Source organism: Psittacula echo (genome assembly GCF_963264785.1).
Source record: "Psittacula echo genome assembly, chromosome: 28".
Lineage (NCBI taxonomy): Eukaryota > Metazoa > Chordata > Aves > Psittaciformes > Psittacidae > Psittacula > Psittacula echo.
This window is the reverse complement of record NC_137763.1, coordinates 2,098,862-2,112,680: the sequence shown is the minus strand read 5'-3', so window position 1 is coordinate 2,112,680 and position 13,819 is coordinate 2,098,862. Positions and strand designations below refer to the sequence as shown.

Genomic DNA, 13,819 nt, shown 5'->3' with positions numbered 1-13,819 from the left:
GAGGTTTGGTATTCCAAAACCTTCGTGTGGTTGGACCCCACCAAATCGCATGGATTTCACCCTAGACTGGGATGGGGATGTTCCCCTTTGGCCCAACTTCCTCATGATTCCCAGCAGCCATCCTGAAAGTCGCTGCCTGGATTGGGAATTCCGAGATAATCCCGTGCAGGTAACAGCCCAAAATCCCCTTTTTTCACCCCAGGTTTGCTCCCAGAAGCTGGATTTGGCACTTCCCTGCTCCCCCCCTCGGGCTCTATTTGATATCAAATGAGACCGAATTATCCCAATCCCGGTTTTCCCCCGTTTTTCCAGGTGTAATTCTTCATTTGAGCTACACAAAACTCCATTTCTGGAATTAATCTTTAATTATTAGCAATAAAATCCCTGTGGATTCTCCTGCCCCGGCTCCTCCCACCCCTTTTGCTTAACCCTTTAATTCCTGCATTATCCCATCGTGGTTCCAGGAAGTGGGAATGGGATTGGGAATGCCGTGGCTCAGTCAATGGGGGACTCATTAATTGGGAGGGGGCGGGAATGGGGACAATGGGAGGGAATGGGAGCGCTGGGGGGTGTTGGGATATGAGGACACCAGGAGCAATGGGAATGCTGGAAGCAATGGGGACACTGGGAGCACCTGGATAACCCGGGTGAAATAACCACCAATTTCACAGCAAACAGGGAAAAATGACCTTGGGAAGTGGAGGTGAGCAGGAAAACCTCAGAGGAATCCACCTGGAAGCTGTTCCCGGGGCTGCATCCCATGGGATGAGGTTTGGGATCTCAGGGTAATTCCAGTTTGATGGGAAAGGAAAAGAGCCCCAAAACTTCGGGTTTCCACATGGATCTATAGGGATAAGGCTTGGTTTCCATGGGGAATCTCTATGGGGAGGGGCAGAGATTTGACGTTGAGGACCCCCCCAGCCTTCATCCATCCCTCATTCCATCCTTCATCCTCCTCTTCACCTTCATCCTCCTCTTTTTCCTTCCTCCCTTCACCTTCATCCTCGCCCCGTCACCCTCCCTTCCCGTTCCAGCCCCATTCCCTCCGGATTTTCCCCTTTTCCCCTTAATTTCCCTCCACCCCTCCCTCATTTCCCGCCACTCCCCCCATTTCCCGCCATCCCCCTCCGCTTTCCCGCCATCCCCCCCGCGCGCACGCGTACCGCGCCACCTGCCCCCACCCCGCCTCCCCTCCTCTGCCCCCCGCGCATGCGCGCTGGGCGGCGCCGGGCCTTGGCGGCGGAGGCAAGATGGCGGCGGTGGTACAGAATGTGGTCAAGCTGTGAGTGCGGCGCCCGCCGGGTGTTCCCCCCCGCCCCCCCCCACGGGGCAGGGAATGGTTCGGTCCAGCGCGGGAAACCGGGCTCCCCCCGCACCCAGCCTGTGCCGCGGGAGGGACCAAGTGCGCGGCGGGGGGGGGGTGTTGGGGGGGGCGGTCATTGTTCGAGGTGAACTTTGCTGAGGTAAAACGGGGGGGGCCGTGAGGGGAGACCTCAAAATGGCGCCGTGAGGAGGGGTATGGCGGGGGGGGGTGTCCTGTGAAGGTGGGGGGGGGAATTGTCCCTTTATATCCCTATGGAAGGGTCCTATAGAGGCCATGGGGGGGAATTATCCCTTTGTTTCCCTGTGGAAAGGTCCTATACAGGCCATGGCGGGGGGGAATTATCCCTTTATATTCCAATGGAAGAGTCTTATAGAGGCCATGGGGGAGAATTACCTCTTTATATCCCTATGGAAGGGTCCTGTAGAGGCCATGGGGGGGAATTATCCCTTTATATCCCTATGGAAAGTTCCTATACAGGCTGTGGTGAGGAATTATCCTGTTATATTCCTATGGAAAGGTCCGATACCGGCCATGAGGGGGGGGGGAATTTTCTCTCTATCCCTGTGGAAGAGTCCTATAGGGGTCAAGGAAGGGGTTATCCCTATCCATTCCGGTAAAGTATCCTATGGGAGGGGGGGAATTATCCCTTTATATCTCTATGAGAGGGTCCTATAGAGGCCGAGGGAGGAAGTTCATCCCCATATATCCCTGTGGGAGCATCCTACCTATCCCATGGGATGCATTTATTCCCAAAAGAGTGGGAATTTCCCCCTATATGGTTGGGAAGGGGGGGGGGGTCCTAAAGGGGCTACAAGGAACCTGCAGAGGGGCTTTGGATAAGGGATCCAGGGCTGGGATGAGGAGAAACAGCTTCCAATTGGAAGAGGGAAGAGTTGGATGGGATCTTGGGAGGAAGAGCTTCATTGGGAGGGCCGTGGGACACTGGAATGGGCTGAAGGGAGAAGCCGCCCCATTCCCAGCAGTGTTCAAAGCCAGCTTGGATACGGCTTGGAGCATCCTGCTCCAGTGGCAGGTATCCCTGGAGACGAGCTTTAAGTCCCCTTCCAACCCACCCCAACCCATTCCCATTGTGCCTCCTGCAGGTCGGGTTTGGGCGGGCGCAGGCGCGTGCCAGGGCTGGGAATGGGGTCGGGAATGGGGTCGGGAATGAGCTGTTGGCGCCGTGTCCTGCAGGCTGGGCGAGCAGTACTACCGGGACGCCATGGAGCAGTGCCACAACTACAATGCGCGGCTCTGCGCCGAGCGCAGCGTCCGCCTCCCGTTCCTCGACTCCCAGACCGGCGTCGCCCAGAGCAACTGCTACATCTGGATGGAGAAGCGGCACCGCGGGCCCGGTACGTGGCGGCGGGCCGGGAATGGGGGTGGGAATGGGAATGCCGTGGCCTTGGCTCACGGCCTCACCGCGGGATGGGCTCGCTTGGGTTCCAGGTTTGGCCGCCGGGCAGCTCTACTCCTACCCCGCGCGGCGCTGGAGGAAGAAACGCCGCGCTCATCCGCCGGAGGACCCGCGGCTCTCCTTCCCCTCCATCAAACCAGGTACCTCCTGCGCCAGCCTGGGCCTCTGCTCCGCCACGCGCCGCATCTCCGTGGGCTCCTCATGTGCCTCACCTCCATGGTCCTCTGTGGTTCCTTACGTTCCTCTTGTGGTTCCTCACGTCCCTCACCTCCACATTCGTTTGTGGTTCCTCACGTCCCTCACCTCCACATTTGTTTGTGGTTCCTCACGTCCCTCACCTCCACATTCGTTTGTGGTTCCTCACGTCCCTCACCTCCACATTCGTTTGTGGTTCCTCACGTCCCTCACCTCCACCTTCGTTTGTGGTTCCTCATGTCCCTCACCTCCACCTTCGTTTGTGGTTCCTCATGTCCCTCACCTCCACATTCGTTTGTGGTTCCTCACGTCCCTCACCTCCACATTCGTTTGTGGTTCCTCACGTCCCTCACCTCCACATTCGTTTGTGGTTCCTCATGTCCCTCACCTCCACATTCGTTTGTGGTTCCTCACGTCCCTCACCTCCACATTCGTTTGTGGTTCCTCACGTCCCTCACCTCCACATTCGTTTGTGGTTCCTCATGTTCCTTCTGTTGTGGTGGTTCCTCCCATTCCTCACCTCCGTGGTCCTCACCACCACAAGAGATGGTTTTCTGGCAACCCTGGACCAAATTTGATGGTAGAGCCCATGAAGGGCTGTTGGGTTCCTCAAAGAACGACCACCAAAGGTCTCACCAGGAGCAGCTGAATGATCCCTCAGGGACTTTGGGATTCCTCATGGATGATGCCCACAAAGGGGGAATAGAGGTGGCATCAAGCTGAAGGTGCTGGACACAGAGGCCAAAGGGTGATGGAGACCTCCCCCCCGTTGGGTTTTGAGGCTCAGGTTGTATCCCATCACTGGATCATGAGGTGGGGCCGGATCCAAGCGTAGCCATGGATAATGGAAGCAACATAGGGAATAGGGAAGTTCTCCTGTTGGGTTGTGAGGTTCAGGTTGGATCCCATCACCTCCTGAACCCCTGATGGAGCCCAGCTGGAGCTGGATCTTGTCTTAGTCTTAGCCTTGGTCAATGCTTTCCATCTGGAGGCTCATTTAGGAGCAGTTTTAAGGAGGGTCCTGGAATCCTGGAATGATTTGGCTTGGATGGAACCGTAAAGCTCATCCAGATCCAACCACCATGGGCAAGGCCACCTTCCATAGAGCAGCTTGCTCCAAACCCCATCCAACCTGGCCTTGAATGCTGCCATTGCTGGTGGGGGGGGATGTTCTCCATGGTATCCCACCGGATTCCGGCTGATCCCGGCTTTCCCTGCAGACACGGAGCAGAGCCTGAAGAAGGACGGGCTCCTGGCACAGGATGGCAGCAGCCTGGAAGCGCTGCTCCGCACCGAGCCGCTGGAGAAGCGGAGCCTCCCGGACCCGCGCCTGGATGACGACAGCTTGGGCGAGTTCCCGGTCACCAACAGCCGCGCGCGGAAGGTGCCGCTTCCCGACGCTGGGAATGGGAGAGGAGGGGGCCAGGGAGCAGGGAACGGGGATTCCGGGCCCAAAGGTCCGGGGAAGGGAGGTTTTGGCCTCAAAATTCTGGGAAAGGGAGATTCTGGGCCCAAAAGTCAGGGATTTTGGGCCCGGAATCCGGGGAAAGGGGGATTCTGGTCCCGGAATTCATGGAAAGAAAGATTCTGGTCCGAAAATTCAGGGAAAAGGGGATTTTGGTCCCAAAGTCTGGGGAAAGGGGGAATTCTTGGCCCAGAATTTAGGAAAAGGGAGATTTTGGTCCTGAAATTCAAGGAATGGGGGATTCTGGGCCCAGAATTTAGGGAAAGGGGAGATCCTGGTCCCCGAATTCAAGGAAAGGGGGATTCTGGGCCCAAAATTCAGGAGAAGGGAGGTTCTGGTCAGAAGATTCAGGGATTTTGGTCCCAAAATCCAGGGAAAGGGGGATTCTGGGCCCAGAATTTAGGGAAAGGGAGAGATTCTGGCGTCAGAATTAAAGGGAAAGGAAATTTCTGGCCCTAAAATCCATAGGGATGCAGATTCTGCTGATGCTTTGGCCTCTTCCTGTTGCAGTTGCCTCCCAGAGGGGGTTTAATCCCAAGGGAATATTATTAATGGCCGTTGGGATCAGAAGTTCCCGTTTTCCCTTCAAAGCCACACGGGGGGGCTTTAATCCCATCACGATCCATGGGGTGGGAAGCGCTTGGCTTAGCGGATCCAGCCCAGCCTGGTACGGATCGCGCCTGGCTGGAGGCCTCCGCCACCAGATCCCACCTTTCCCATCCCAAGGGATGTTGGTTTTCCCACTGACTACTTCCACAGGCATTGGAATGGATTTGGCTGCTGCCAAGAAGCTGGGCTCACGCTGGAGTATCCCAGATCCCAGTTTTCCCCCCTTTCCCCTCAATCCCAAGGGGTTATCCGCGATGTCCTCTCCTCTTTCCTAGCGGATCCTGGAGCCGGATGATTTCCTGGATGATTTGGATGATGAAGACTATGAGGAGGATACGCCGAAGCGACGAGGGAAAGGGAAGGCCAAGGTGGGCTTTGGCTGGATCCCGGCCTTTTGGTGGCAATTCCCAGTGTATCCAAGACTTTACCGGTGCCAGAACAGCCCCGACACCACCCAGGGCTCCAGTGTGTCCGTGTTTTGAGGGAAAACCTTGGGATGTGCTCAAACCTATGGGTGGGATGAGAGGAAAACCCCCCTCGGGTTGGGATAACTCATGTCCCTCTGCCACTAAGGAATGTTGGACATGGAAAACCCACTTCCAACACCCTGGAATCCACCTGGTAGGAGGGTGTCGGTGCTCTTGCTCCTTCCCAAAGTGGGGAAGAGCCGCTAAGGATCCCAAAGGATGCTTTGTGTTCCAGGCCCATCCAGCGGCAATTCCCGACTATTCCCACTGTGTGGCAGTGTCGGATCGCGCTGTGTCCGTGTCCTCAACCCAGGAGCTTTTTGGGGCACAAGTTTTCCTCAAGTTTGGCTTATTCCCACTTTTCCCCTCTTCCTCCCACCCCAGGGCAAAGGCGTCAGTGGGGCTCGGAAGAAGCTGGATGCGGCGATCTTGGAAGACCGGGATAAACCCTATGCTTGCGACAGTGAGTATGGAAAGCCGGGAGTGCTGGCTGGGGGGATCCATTGGGGTTTCCATTGGGATTTGGGCTTGAAACCACCAAAACCCAGGGAATTTTACACAGCCTGGGGAGGGTGTTTTTAGACCCCTCGGACTCTCCATTCATTGGTGGGTGGAGATGGCTGGAGTTTTCCCACCGGGAATGCCCGCATCTCGCCCCGACTGAAGGGCTCTGCATGGAAAAATGAGGATCAACCTCTCCTGGTGGTGCAAACAGCCCTGGAAAGGTGGGAAGCAGCCTCCCGCTGGCTTCCCGCTGGGATCCGTGTCCCTCAGCCCGCTCTGGAGCTGGCTCAAATCCCGTTATCCCACCCTTGGCCTCTCATCCCTCCTTAAAGCCACTTCCTGAGGTTGTAGCCGTGGAACGCAACGCTCCTGCTCTGGGTCGGATCCCTCCTCAGCTCCAGGGGCGGGAATTCGCTTCCCAGTCGCACTCCTCTGTGAGCCCGAGCTTCCCAATGCTTCCTCCAGAGGAATTGGGTGGGAAAACTAAGGAATTTCATAGGGAAAGCAGCAAACCCAAGGGCCAAGTGAGGCTTTGGAATGCCCTTTCTGTCTTCTTCCTCCTGTCCTGCGCGAGCTGCCACCTCCTCCTTCCCCCCACCCCCCCTTTCCCAAGCCTGATCCCAAAGAGTTGTGTTTTTCCTGCCTTTTTTTTCCCTGTTGGAAGCATGGCCTGGGATGCGTGTGTGTGTGTGGGGTGTTCTCACGACTCTCTTTCTGTGTTTCAGATAGTTACAAACAAAAGCATTCCTTGAAACCTCCCGACCGAGGTAGTCACTCTCTGTCTGCTTTTATACTTCCTGCCTTTCCTATTCCCAAAAATTCGCTCCGCACTCAGGGATTTCTCCCCCTTTCCACCTCACTGCACCCATGGGGAAAGGGGAGGGAAGGACACAGCAGAAGCCAAAGGCCACCCCCAACCTCGCTGCTCCTCTCCTGACCCTTTTCCAGCAGGGAAGAGCGGGCGTGCGTGCCGGCACGAGAGGGAAAACAAAGATGAATCCCTCTCCTGCTGCGGGGCTGGGAGGGAAAACATGGAGTATCCACAAAAGCCTTCCCGGCTCCTGGATCCCGGGATGCGCCGCGGCCTTTGAAGAGCCGCCAACATCTTTAGTGCTGCTTCTCTTGCCCAAAATAACACCGTTTCCCACTTAAAAGAAGCTCCCAAAGCGGCTGCGGGATATTGGCTATGGGAGGCTTGGAAGGCCGGGAATGGTGGCGGCGGCGGCTGCTCCCTTTTTCTCACGGAGAGGCTGGAAAGATCCCGCTTTGTGTTCACATTCCTGGCTGGATTTGGGGTTGGAAAAGAGTTGCTTTTAAGCTGCAGGGGGTTGGGAAGGAGCCGCCTCCTGCCAGCTCCGGGTGGCTGCTCCAGGCCCTGACCCGGCCGTGCTCCTGCTCGGCTCTGGAGCCTTGGAATTCCATGTAATAAGGTTGTAATTGCTGGTTCTGGGCTGCTTTTGGCCTCCTCCGCTGGGCCCGCAGCATTCCAGACCTGCCTGCGCAGAGTTTTCCCTGGAGACAGCGAGTATCCAGCGGATCCCTTAGCCCCAAGGGGGTTTGATCCCCAAAATCCAACGCTGCTGCTTCCATGGGACTCCAGCCCCGTTCCTGGCTGCTTCCCATTAGTTTGGGAGCCGGGAGAGAGCCTTTTCCAGGCTGGGAATGTGGATCCAGGAGGGTTGGGATGTTACAGAAAAGCTCCAAGCTCCAGGAAGCTCATCCCAAAGTGACCTTTTCCCCGGTTTTCCCGGAGGCCATGATGGAAAGATGTGGGGAAATCCATTGCTAAATCTGCTCCTAAATCCAGCTCTGGCTTTTTCCAGAGGGATTTCAACCCAATCCCATCCTCGTGCCGGCTGTGGAAAGCCGGATCCGGCTCTGTGCTCTTCCTGCCTGAGCCTGTCCAGGCTGGGAATTGGGTTTTGGAGCCTCCCAGTTCCCAAAAAAACTCTGGAAAACCAGTACTGGCAACCCAGGACCCATTCCCTGGCCAGGAAGGCACTTCCCAATCCATGGATGCTCAGAGCTTTCCCTAAGGAAGCTCCTTCCGCAAGGAGCGGGGCGGAACGTGCTCAGTTCCTGGTGTGGTTTCCCCAGGCAGGTTTGGAGGAGCCAAGTGGATCCAGGAGGGAGCGGAGCTGGGATGTTCCCTTGGATTCCCAAAAAATGGAAGTTTCCTCTTCCTTCACCTTGGAAACAGCCTGGAATTTGACCCAGCTGCTTTAGGAGATGGGGTTTGGGGTGGGAAATACACCCTGGGAGCATCATTCCAACCAGGGTTTTCCCACTTGGATTGATCCTGGTGTGGCTTTGCTCCTGAACATCCAGTGGGATGCGCAGCGGAGGCTTCTCCAGCCCCAATCCGGAGCTTCCACCCCCAACCCCTTTCCTTAGGGAATTCCGAGGTGGATATTAATACCTTCCAAGTGCTTTTGGGGGCTGAACGGGAGCAGCTCCCGGCTCTCGAAGCCCAGAGACGGGACCAGGGGGTGCCGGATGCTTCGGGATCTGTGGGAATGTCGCTCCCTGCCGGGCTCGGCTCTGATTCTTCCCGGTTCTATCCCTAGTCTGCGGGAAGCGGTACAAGAACCGGCCGGGATTGAGCTACCACTACGCTCATTCCCACCTGGCTGAGGAGGAAGGTGACGACAAGGACGATTCACAGCCCCCGACTCCCGTCTCCCAGCGATCCGAGGAGCAGAAATGTAAGGAAAACATCCCCTTCCCTGCCAAAATCCCAAGGGAAAGCTGCCAAATCCCTTGTGCCAGCGCTGGGAGCGAGCGGCATCCCCGTCCCAATGCTTTGGCATCACCCCAAGCGCGTGGATGTGGCTGGAAAAAGCTGCTCCGAACATCAGGATCTGGTGGTGTGGAAGCATTTTCCCGTTGTCCCAGGTGGAAATCCTTTGTGCTGACTCCGGTATTCCCACTCTTTTATCCCAGCTAAAAAAGGTCCCGACGGTTTGGCCCTGCCCAACAACTACTGCGACTTCTGCTTGGGAGATTCCAAGATCAACAAGAAAACGGGACAACCGGAGGAGCTGGTGTCGTGCTCCGACTGCGGGCGCTCAGGTAGGGCTGGAAGCGGCACGGATCCGGGCAGGAGCTAGGGAAAGGCCGGGAATTGGCTGTTCCTGATGGCGAGTCGCGTTCCCATAGGACACCCATCCTGCCTCCAGTTCACGCCGGTGATGATGGCAGCCGTGAAGACCTATCGCTGGCAGTGCATCGAGTGCAAGTGCTGCAACATCTGCGGCACCTCCGAGAACGACGTGAGGCCCGGGAATGCCGCCGGGAGAGTGGGAATACAGCTTGGGAACAGTGGGAATGACCCCCAGGGAGAGTGGGAATAATCCCTTGGGGATAGCAGGAGTGCCACTGGGAGAGTGGGAATGAGCCCCCAGGGATAACGGGAATACCAACCTGGGACAGGGGGAGTAACCCCTGAGGACAGCAGGAATAACCCTCTGGGAATAGCAGGAATATCCCCTGGGGACAGTGGGAATGAACCCCAGGACAGTTGGGATAATTCCTAGGGACAATGGGAATACTGACCTGGGACAGTGGGAATAGTCCCCCCCCACCAGGGACAATGGGAATAATGCCCTGGAACAGCAGGAATAACTCCTGGGACAATGGAAGTACCCCCCGAAACAAAGGGAATACTCCCAGGGACAATGGGAATAACCCCTTGGAACAGCAGGAATAACTCCCAGGACAATGGGAGTACCCCCAAAATAAAGGGAATACCCCCCCAAACCAATGGGAGAGTCTTGCTGGAGGGATCTTCGGGTTTCAGGTCTGGGGTCGCTGCCAATCCCAAGGGATCCTTGTCCCTTCCCTGTTGTCCTCATCCGAAGCCACATTGAATCATCCCGATATTCCCGCTTTTCCCCCACTTTGGCTCAGGATCAGCTACTGTTCTGCGACGACTGCGACCGCGGGTACCACATGTACTGCCTGACCCCCCCCATGTCGGAGCCTCCCGAGGGTGAGTGCCGCTTCCCAATGGAATTCCCATTCTGCAAGGGGAAAACCACTGGGAATTCAATGCAGGTTTGCCACCTGCCGTGGTTCTGGGGGGGAACCAGGGACCTGTCCCATGCCACGGGCTCCAGCATTCCAGCTCTTCCCATTATTCCTCCTCTTCCTGGGAAGCTTTGGAATGGGAAGGATGGATTTTGGGATGGGAGGGATGGATTTTGGGGTGGGAAGGACGGATTTTGGGATGGGAGGGATGGATTTTGGGGTGAGAAGGATGGATTTTGAGGTGGGAAAATCCATCCCTCCCATCCCAAGCTCTCCCTATGGGCTGATGAAGCCAAGCAGGATCATTCGTCCTCCTCCTCCTCTTCCCCCCTTCTTGGTCTTGTGCTGACTCACGGCTTCCAAGCAGAAATTCCCTCCCAGTGTTCCCGTCAGGAGACCTGATGATCCGTCAGGGATCATTAATCCCCCAGGCTTAATTATCAACCCCTCCTCTGGCCCCTTCCCAGGAAGGTTAAATGAGGAAGGTTGGAAGGTTCATTCCTGAGGTGTTCGTTCCCAATGGGAATGCTCCCGGCTCACCCCCGTGTCCATCTGTCCACAGGGAGCTGGAGCTGCCACTTGTGTCTGGATCTGCTGAAGGAAAAAGCCTCCATCTACCAGAACCAGAACAATTCCTGATCCCGCTCCGGCGGGATGCGCTTCCCGGTGCCCCCGTTCCACGCGTTTCCCTCTTGGTTTGGGGTCTTTCCTCTTTCATTTCCCCTTTTTCTTTCCCCCCTTTTTTAAACCTCCCCTTTGGTTTTTGGTTGATTTGGGTTTACCCCTCTCAATCCCTTGGGAAGGGGCTTGGGATCGATGGGATTTTGCCCCATGAGGGTTTATCTCCCCCCTCACACCCACATAGGACACGACCCATGGTGACATCCCACCATCCCTATGGATCCCATTGCTGCACGTGGCACAGAGCTGCCTTTCCCATCGCCATTCCCGGCTTTCCAGCCCCATCCCTGCCCCGCAGCATTCCCGATCCTTCCAGTCCCCCTTTCCTTAGGGACACATCAGCTCCCTGCACATGCAGGGCTGGGGGGGGAGGGGCTGTTTGTCCAGGTTTGGGCTTTTTTGTGCAGTTTTGGGATTTTTTTTCTGTTAAATTTTGGCTTTTTTGTTACATTTTGAGGGTTTTTTGTTAAATTTGGGGGTTTTGTTCCGTTTGGGGTGTTTTTTCCATTAAATTGGGAGGCTTTTTAAGATTGGGGGGGTTTTCTTTCAGTTTTGGGGCTTTTGTTAAATTTGGGGGGATTTGGTTAATTTTGGGGAGGATTTTGTCGATTTTGTGGGAGGTTTTGATAAATTTTGGCTGGGTTCATTTTGGGGGCTTTTTGTTCAGTTTTGGGCTTTGTGGGTTTGGGGCTTTTTTGTTCAGTTGGGGGGGGATTGTTAATTTTGGGGCGGTTTTGTTCAGTTTGGGGGGGTTTTGTTAGATTTGGAGGGGGTTATTTGCTCTCATATTTTTTTGTTCAGTTTGGGGGTATCTTTCGTTCAGTTCTGGGGTTTTTCAGTTTTGGCCTTTCTTGGTTAGAGTTCTTGGGGATTTGGTTAAATTTGGGGCGTTTTGTTCAGTTTTAGGGGTTTATGTTCAGGTTTTGCTGGCGTTTGTTCACTTTTGGCCAGTTTGGAGCCCTCAGTGTTTCATTTCCTGCTTTATTTACCCCTTTCCCCCTCATTTTTACCACCCCCCCCCCCAGACGAGGCCTTAGACCCCCAACCCCCCCCATGGGGCAGAACCCCTGGACCTGGAGTGTTCAGTGCCCCCCGGTCCCCCCCCCATCACACAGGGTTTGTTCTGGGGCTTGGGGGGGTTCAGAAGCCGCTTTCAGCCCCAAACCACCACGGGGACACCCCAAGCCCCCCCCCCCCCAACCCCCCCCCAAGGGTCCCATTGACTGAATGTGCCTGGTTTTTGTAAGAATCAACTTTAAAACACCTACCTCCGACCCCCCCCCCACTGCCCGCACCCCAGTTCCCCCCCCAGAACCCCCCAGGAGAGAGGAGCCCGTCGGGATGGGGGAGAGAACCCCCCAGAACCGGCCCTGGGAGCAGGAAAAGGGGCTCAAAGGGATGAAAACGGCCCCAGAAATGACTGAAATAGCCCCAGAAATGACTCGCATAGCCCCAGAATGAGCAAAATAGCCCCGAAATTGACTGAAATAGCCTAAAAATGACTGAAATAGTCCCCAAAATCACGGAAATAGCCCCAAAATAACCCCTAAAATCACTGAAATAGTCCCAAGAATGGTTGAAATGGCCCCAAAATTGAGTGAAAGTTACTGAAATAGGCCCAAAATGACCAGAATAGCCCTAAAGTGGCCCCAAAAAGACAAATAGCCCCCAAATGGCTGAAATTGCCCCTAAAATGAGTCAAATGGCCCCAAATCTGCTCAGATTTAACCCAAATCCTCCGACAGCGGCTCCTCTCCCCCCACCCTGAGCGCGATGCAGCTCCTGGTGACATCCAACGCATTTGGGTGATGTCTGAAGGTGATCTGGTGACATCCAACAGCGTTTTGGTGATGTCCAACCATGGTTTGGTGACATCCAACAGTGTTTCGGTGACGTCCAACCATGTTTGGTGACATCCAACAGTGTTTTAGTGACGGCCAACCATGGTTTGGTGACGTCCAACAGCGTTCCAGTGACGTCCAGCCATGGTTTGGTGACATCCAACAGCATTCCGGTGACGTCCAGCCATGGTTTGATGACATCCAACAGCGTTCCGGTGACGTCCAGCCATGGTTTGGTGACATCCAACAGCGTTCCGGTGACGTCCAGCCATGGTTTGGTGACATCCAACAGCGTTCCGGTGACGTCCAGCCATGGTTTGGTGACATCCAACAGCGTTCCGGTGACGTCCAACCATGGTTTGGTGACATCCAACAGCATTCTGGCAACATCCCAACGTTATCCTGGTGACACCCAACGTGTGCTGGTGACAACAACCGTGGTTTGGTGACAACCAGAGACATTGTGGTGACAGCCAACGACATTTTGGTGACATCCGATGCGTTCTGGTGACATCCAGCAGTGATTCGGTGGCATCTCAAAGACATTTTGGTGACAACCAGCAGCGTTGTGGTGACACCCACCACGTCCCGGTGCCACCGGGGCTGTTCCTGGCGTTCCCACTCGGATTTGATCCGGAAAACTCCACAAAGCGACACCAAACTGGCTGCTTTTGTAATAAAACCAGAGAAACGGTGGCGGGGGCTTCTCCAGGGGCTTGTATTGAGGTTGTGACACCCTGGGTTTGGGATCAGTGAGTCCCATTTAGTTGCTGGGATGGGACTTCTCTGGGGGCTCATACTGAGGTTGTGCCCCTCTGCTTTTGTGGGTGAATAAGTCCCATTTAGATGCTGGGATGGGGCTTCTGCAGGGGCTTGTATTGGGGTTGTGCCCCCCTGATTTTGAGGTGAAATAAGTCCCATTTAGGTGCTGGGATGGGGCTTCTCTAAGGGCTCGTACAGAGGTTATGCTGCCACACTGTATTTCGGGTGAATGAAGTCCAGTTTAGGTGCTGGGCTGCGGCTTCTCTGACGGCTCGTACTGAGGTTGTGCCCCCCCCTTCCCCTGCTGTATTTTTGGGGTGAAACCCACCCCGTTTGGGGTTTCCTCCCCCCCTCCCTCAGCCCCGTTCTGACCAAGCTCAATCCCTTCCATGGCTTTTATTGTGTAATCACCCGAATTAGAGCAAAGGCTGGAGCTGGGGCCCAAGGGGGGGTTTTGGGGGCTCCTTTGGCCACGTTTGGTGTCAAACACCAGCGTTGGGATGAATAAATAGTGTCGGGTGCGGG

General features: G+C 55.6%; 1 protein-coding gene across 1 annotated transcript; it reads left to right on the top strand.

Annotated features, from left to right (window-relative positions):
- The first annotated feature begins 1,225 nt into the window (after positions 1 to 1,225).
- Positions 1,226 to 10,910, top strand: DPF2 (double PHD fingers 2). Its single transcript, XM_080635712.1, has 11 exons — positions 1,226 to 1,282; positions 2,519 to 2,679; positions 2,774 to 2,881; positions 4,157 to 4,320; positions 5,286 to 5,378; positions 5,862 to 5,940; positions 8,549 to 8,686; positions 8,925 to 9,053; positions 9,141 to 9,253; positions 9,891 to 9,972; positions 10,573 to 10,910. Exons 1-11 carry the CDS (start codon positions 1,251 to 1,253, stop codon positions 10,647 to 10,649), a joined length of 1,176 nt encoding a protein of 391 aa, XP_080491838.1. The 5' UTR covers positions 1,226 to 1,250; the 3' UTR covers positions 10,650 to 10,910.
- The last annotated feature ends 2,909 nt before the right edge of the window (positions 10,911 to 13,819 follow it).